Source organism: Phoca vitulina, unplaced genomic scaffold, assembly GCF_004348235.1.
Source record: "Phoca vitulina isolate PV1807 unplaced genomic scaffold, GSC_HSeal_1.0 scaffold22, whole genome shotgun sequence".
Classification (NCBI taxonomy): Eukaryota; Metazoa; Chordata; class Mammalia; order Carnivora; family Phocidae; genus Phoca; species Phoca vitulina.
Window position 1 is genome coordinate 1,111,057 of NW_022589725.1, and position 6,753 is coordinate 1,117,809.

General features: G+C 55.2%; 1 protein-coding gene across 1 annotated transcript; it reads left to right on the forward strand.

Annotated features, from left to right (window-relative positions):
* The first annotated feature begins 1,187 nt into the window (after positions 1-1,187).
* Positions 1,188-6,753, forward strand: OCSTAMP (osteoclast stimulatory transmembrane protein). Its single transcript, XM_032419914.1, is given in 5 exon segments — positions 1,188-1,231; positions 3,829-4,831; positions 6,115-6,469; positions 6,472-6,602; positions 6,604-6,753. Coding segments are annotated over 5 exon segments (1,683 nt in total).

The following is a 6,753-nucleotide window of genomic DNA, read 5'->3' on the forward strand; positions in this document are numbered from 1 at the left end:
CAGAGTCCTGGGATCAAGCCCTGCATTGGGCTCCTACTTCTCCCACTCCTCCCCACTCCTGCTCTCTCTCTCAAATAGATAAATAAAATCTTTAAAAAAAGAACAAGAAGTGTGTCTGATGCTTAGCAAGTGCTCCATAAATGTTAACTGTTACTATCATTTCTCTCTTTTAAAAGGAGGAAACTGGGTGGGAGGATGGGTTAGCCTGGTGATGGGTATTGAGGAGGGCACGTTCTGCATGGAGCACTGGGTGTTATGCACAAACAATGAATCATGGAACACTATATCTAAAACTAATGATATAATGTATGGGGATTAACATAACAATAAAAAAATTTAAAAAAATAAAATAAAATAGGGGCGCCTGGGTGGCTCAGTCGTTAAGCGGCTGCCTTCGGCTCAGGTCATGATCCCAGGGCCCTGGGATCGAGCCCCGCATCGGGCTCCCTGCTCCACGGGAAGCCTGCTTCTCCCTCTCCCACTCCCACTGCTTGTGTTCCCTCTCTCGTGTCTCTCTCTGTCAAATAAATAAATAAAATCTTTAAAAAAAAAATAAAATAAAATAAAATAAAATAAAAGGAGGAAACTGATGCGGTCACCTGCTCAAGGTCACACAGGTAGGGAGGGACAGAGCTAAAGACAGAAAGCCAGCTAGAAAGGAGACAGGAGCCACTACGCTTGAAAGAGAGTCTCAGGGAGGTCCAACTGTCTCCTGTGGGTTCCCACCGCTCACAGCTGGGGATCAGGCTCCTCTAGGGGCCCACAACTGTGGAGGGGGAGGGCAAGGGGAAGCCAAACAGAGTTCTAGTCCTGGCACTACCACTATTGAGCGGTATGGCTTCTGAACCTCAGCTTCTTCCTCTGTGAAATGGGAGCAGTTCTACCTTCCTGCTCTCAGGATCACAGATAACTGCTTGGAAAACGCTCTTTCCTCCGACACCTTGCACCCACTTGCACCCACCCCTGCTTGCCGGAAGAGGATGAGGCAGCTTGCCCAACCCCCTGGGAGGTGGGCCCAGGCGGGGGCGGGACAAAGCCAGCAGGAGGGCTTAGTTAAGAGCCAGAAAGCAGAAGCAAGAGGGTTTTTCCCAAGTTCTAGAGAATACAGTTCTCCCCATTTCCTGCCCACCTGCCCGCACTGCCTCAGCCTGCCTGCCCTGATCCAGACCCACAGCTATTGGGGAAGCATGAGGGCTCCGTGCGGGACCGCCGAGCACCGCGCCAGGACCAGGTAGGTCTGGAGACCCTGGACGCTGGGACCACAGGCAAGAAAACGGTCCTTGGTCAGGCACAGTGGATATGAGCTTAGCCTCAGGCTTTGCCATTCCTCCGCTGTGTGACCTTGGGTAAACTCCACCTCTTTGAGCCTCAGTTTCCCCATCTGTGAAGGACAGTAGTAATAATTCTACAAGATAGCTGTAAGAATTGAGGGGCACCTGGGTGGCTCAGTCGTTAAGCGTCTGCCTTCGGCTCAGGTCATGATCCCAGGGTCCTGGGATCAAGCCCCGCATCGGGCTCCCCCCTCTCCCACTCCCCCTGCTTGTGCTCTCTATCTCTCTCTAACAAATAAATAAAATCTTAAAAAAAAAAAAAAAAAGAATTGAATGAGAAAATGCACACACAGGGCTTGCCATCGTGCTCGGCTCGGAGTAAGCCCTCAGCAGATGGCAGCCACTTTCCACGTCATTCCCAACACTCCCCCACACCTTGGCCTCCAGCATGACTTAGAGCTGGCTTCCCTTCCCCTATCATTTGTATTATTCGCTATTCTTTTAACGGCTACCATGCCCCGAATACTCATTATTACAATAGCAGGAGGTTTAGTCCTAAATGAAAATGCCCTCAGGGGCCAGAAAGGCCCTAATTCATCATCTCTGACGCAAGCGGGTCCTTGGTGCTGCCCAGCTTGGATAGCATTGCCCTGGTTCGTTAACTCTCCCAACCTCCTGCCCAACTATTTTCCACCCTCTTTCCTCTTCAACCTCCCACTGCCGTCTCCAGCACGCTCTCCATCAACGCTGACCTCGCTTTCCTGCCACCCTGAGCAAACAGAAGCAATCCTAGGACAGCCTACAAACATTTAGGGAGTTACATGCCAGACACTATTCCAGGCACTTGGGCTACATCAGTGAGCACAAGAGACCAAGTCCCTCCCCTGGTGGTATCGATGCTCTCGTGACAGATAACAGGTGACCTGCTCCTTACTCTGTCCCAGACACAGAGTGACCCTACGAGATGCTACTTCTATTCCCCCATGTTACAGACATGAGTTACATGTCTTATAGAAATAAGAAAACTGAGGCACAGAGAGATTAAGAAACGTGACCAAGGTCACACAGAAGGTGAGTGGTGAAGCAGGGACTTGAACCCAGGCAGTCTGGAGGCCATGCCCTTAACCACTTCTCAGTTGTGCATCAGAGGAACTGAGATTTGGCACCCACACTTTGCCCGTCACCCACCCCTCCTTTTGTGCTGTCCATCTTACCCGCTGCCACCACCACCGAAAAGATGGCTCCAGGGGGCCTCCCCTTCATCCAAGCCCCCCTCTTGATTGGCTCTCCCATCTGCAAACCTGTTAGAGTCTCTCCCATCTCGGCGCCCCCCACCACCCCGCCCAGCGGCCGAGGCACCCTGTCTGCGCACCTTTACTGCAAACATGATTCAGCACGCTCCTGTCTCATGTTCTACTCCTTCCAGTCTCTCCCAGACCCCCTCTAGTTAGGTTTTGGCCCAAGATGCCACGAAGCTACCCTTGGGCAGTTTCCAGGCCGACGGTCATTGCTCGGTCCTCAGCCTTGTTGATCCATCAGCAGCACTTGACGTATGTGGTGACCCCCCTCTTGGAACATTGTACTGGTCGGCTTCCCCAGCCTCCTTCTCACCTCCCAGCCTGGGGCGAGGGCTCTGTCCTCGAGTGCCTCTCCTCCCCACCAACACACTGTGCCGAGGAGTCTCCTCCTGTCCTGCCCCATGGCTTTAAATGTCATCTATAAATCAATGATTTTACGTGTCATTTATTTCCCATCTCGGACGACACCTGGGTGCTTTCAGTTGCTCAGGCACCAAACCTCAAGGTCATCCTTGACCTCCCTCTTCCTCTCAGACTGCCTGTTGTGTTGACTCCTCCAACAGAATGTATCCTGAACCCAACCTCTTCTCACGAATTCCTCTGCCATCACTTTTTAACGCAGGCTCTAGGAGGGCAGGGATTCTTGTCTGTTTCATTCATTCCTGTTTCTCTAATAGTAAGCATATAGTAGTTGCTTAATGAATATAAGGACAACAGAGTAGAAAAGCTCCCGAGTGGTCAACGGATCCACTCCCCATGCCTCCAAATCATAGAGGAGACCCTGAGGTCCACAGAGAAGGAACGTCCAGAATGACACAGGAAGCCAACCAAGACTGTGAATTCAGGGGAAACAGTGTCTCTCTCTCTCTCTCTCTCTCTCCCGAAGTTTGTCTCTTTCTTATTCTCTCTCATCTGCGCTTCTCTCTCCATGACTCTTTCATTCCCTGGGGCAAGGCACCCTCCCAAACCTGGAATTACGGACCCAGGCAGCCCAGACATCCATCCTCACATCCCCAGGACCTGGGCTCTTCCCTGACAAGTCCAGTGAGGATAATCCTAGGGCAGCCTCTGACTAGTTCTGCTTGGGTCCTGTGGCTTTGGGGTGAGTTACTGGGATTGGCCCACAGGGGAAGAGTGCCAACCCCTGTGGCTCAGGGGGAGCCTGTTAACGATTGAAGGGTTTGTGGATCAGGGGCATTGGGCCGCCATCCAACCCCTCATCCTCCTGAAAGAGCACCCCCCCATTTCCTTGTGTGCAGGTGGAGGTTCTGGCACTTGGGGCTCTGCAAGGCCCTCGGCCCCCTGCAGGCCGCCTGGGTCGCCTTCTCTCAGCCGGTCCCAACCAGCTGTGGCCAGCTGCTGACCCAGCTCTTCCTGTGCGGTTGCTTGGCTGTCGCTGCTGCAGGTCTGACGCACCACTGGCTCGTGTCCTCGCTGCTTTATCCTCTGGGACCCTCGGCCACGGTGGCCACTGTCTGGGGCCTCCTGGTCTTCCTGGTGCTGGGCTTGGTGCCCCCTGCCCGCTGCCTGTTTGCACTCAGCGCCCCTACCCTGGGCACGGAGCAGGGCCGCTGCATGCTCCTGTCCTGGAGCACCACCACGCTGGGCGTCACCGTGGTGCCCAACGTCTTGGCCAACATGGGCGCAGCGGGGCAGGTGCTGAGATGTGTCACAGAGGGCTCCCTGGAGAGTCTGCTCAACACCACTCACCGGCTGCACGCGGCGTCCCAGGCTCTGGGCGCTGCTGGCCCAGCGGGCAGCCAGGGCTGGACACTGCAGGCCCAGGGCAACGGCTCAGTGTTCCGGCTTCACATGCTCAGGGTCACCCAGCAGGTGCTGGAGGACTTCTCTGGCCTGGAGTCCCTGGCCCGGGCGGCCGTGCTAGGGACCCAGCAGGTGGTCGCAGGGCTCTTTATGCTGGGCCTCCTGGTGGACTCGGGCTGGTACCTCCATCGCTACCTGACTGACCTGCGGTTTGACAATATCTACGTGACCCGGCAGCTGGCTTGGCAGCTGGCGGAGGCCCAGGCCACACACCTGGTGGCCTCCCCACCAGCCTGGCTGCTCTGGGCTGCCCGGCCGAGGCTGTCCCAGGGGGAGCTGCTGAGTTGCCTCCTGAGGCTGGGGCTGCTCACCCTGTTCCTGATGGCCACAGCTGTGATGGTGGCCACAGACCACGTGGCCTTTCTGCTGGCTCAGGCGGCCGTGGACTGGGCTCAGAAGCTGCCCGCCGTGCCCATCACGCTCACGGTCAAGTATGATGTAAGTGCGGTGATGGGACTAGAGTCATTTCCTTGTAGGAAGGGGCGGGGTGTGTTAACCACTTGATTTGCAATTGTTTCAAGACCCTGCCCTTGGAGAAGCTAGGAGATCCTGGGGCATTTGCAGACAGACTCGCTCAATGTAGTGGGTTCTATTCTCACCCCTGTGGCAGATGAGGATCCAGATACCCAACAACTTGAAAATAATTTGAAACCCCCCCACGCACCCCCCCGCCCAGGTCACTCTTTTCCTAAGTGGCAGGGTGTCCTAGCTTCATTTTCTTCGCTTGTACAAACTGGATCCATCCTCCTCACCCTGCCAGGTTATTGTGAGTCTTAACATGTGGTCCTCTGTAAAAGTATGCAGGGAGTTCCACGCCACACGGGAGAGGTCCAATCAGTAGTGGCTATCACGAACAGCTCACAGCCGTATGTATCAGACTGGAGGAGGGCTTACGAATGATCTAGATCAGGCGTCTGCCAACTATGTTCCCCAGGGCCAAACCCTGTGGGCTTCCTGGTTTTGTAAATTAAGTTTTATTAGAACATAGCCGTGTCATTTGTTTAGGTATCTGCCCCTGGCTGCTCTTGATAGTTGCATCAGGGACGGTATGATCTATGAAGTGAAACGTATTCTTCAACTTAAAAGTTCGTTTTCATTCTGATTTTAAACGAGAATAAAATACTTCTGTGAGCCCCCTGCCCTGAGCCCGGCGGAGAAGTGGGCCCTGGGCAGAACCAAGGATCCAACCCAAGAAGTCTGGCTCCAAAGTTTGAATGGTTAACCTCTGACCTCCCTGCCTCCCTACACCTGCTCCTATATACCCCAAGGGAATTGTAGAGCCTAATTCTTAGGAGCAGGGTGTTGGGACCCGCCTTGGCTGGGACTAACCCCCTGGGCTGGCCACATCCTTGTGTGACCTTAGGCTTCCCATCTTTTCAGTGAGGCTCATTCTGGGCTCAAACTCAGAGGATCGTGTGTATTTGATGAAAAAGACATCTAAAGTATTCACTAAGGGCTTAGCAAAGAGTAAATGCCCGTAGCACCTGTTTGTTTTCTCTAAAGCGTGGTGTTCCGAATGTAATAGTACTGTGCTTTTTGTTTGTCAGAAAGCCTGCTTCAGACTCCTGATGTCATTTGCTACTCCTTGGTGCCCAGGAGGCAGGAGGCTGGGTTACTTCTGTGCCCATCTTACAGAGGGGGGCAAGAGGGCGTGAGTGGTGGGGGGCAGGGAATGGCTGCAGTGTCTGTCTGTTCACTTGGCCTTTTTCCCATCTTTGAAGGCCACGTACACGGTCCTGGGCTTCATCCCCTTCCTCTTCAACCAGCCGCCTCTGGAGAGCCCTTTCCTCTCTGCTCACAACGCCTTCCAGTGGGAGCTCCGCTTCACCTCCCCGGGCTGCCCACTGCTGCCCGCCCGGCGCCCCCACACGGCCGCCCCCCTGGCCGCTGGGGCCCTGCAGCTGGCGGCGGGCGCCACGGTCCTGCTGGAGACCTACGCCCGGCGCCTGCGGCACGCCATCGCCGCCTCCTTCTTCTCCGCCCAGGAGGCTCGGAGGGTCCGCCACTTGCAAGCCCGGCTCCAGCGTAGATACGACAGGCACGGAGGCCGGCGGCTGCCCCTGGGGCCCCCGTCCTGCTCCCGAGACCCGGGGCTGTGAGCGCCCACCCAGCGCGGATAGACAGGCCTACGGCACGCTGGCCACTGGGAAGAACAGAGAGCAGTAGGGCAGAGGGGGAGGAGCTTGGGAGCCGTGCAGACCGTGGTCCTCCTGCTGCCTTCCTGCGTGACCTTGGGTAGATTGCTTCACCTCTCTGAGCCCCAGTTTCTACACCTGCATAATGACTGCGTCATAACAACCCATGTGACCTACTTTCCACGTGGGGGTGTGGAAAGGAAGGACTGCCGATATTGGGCGTAA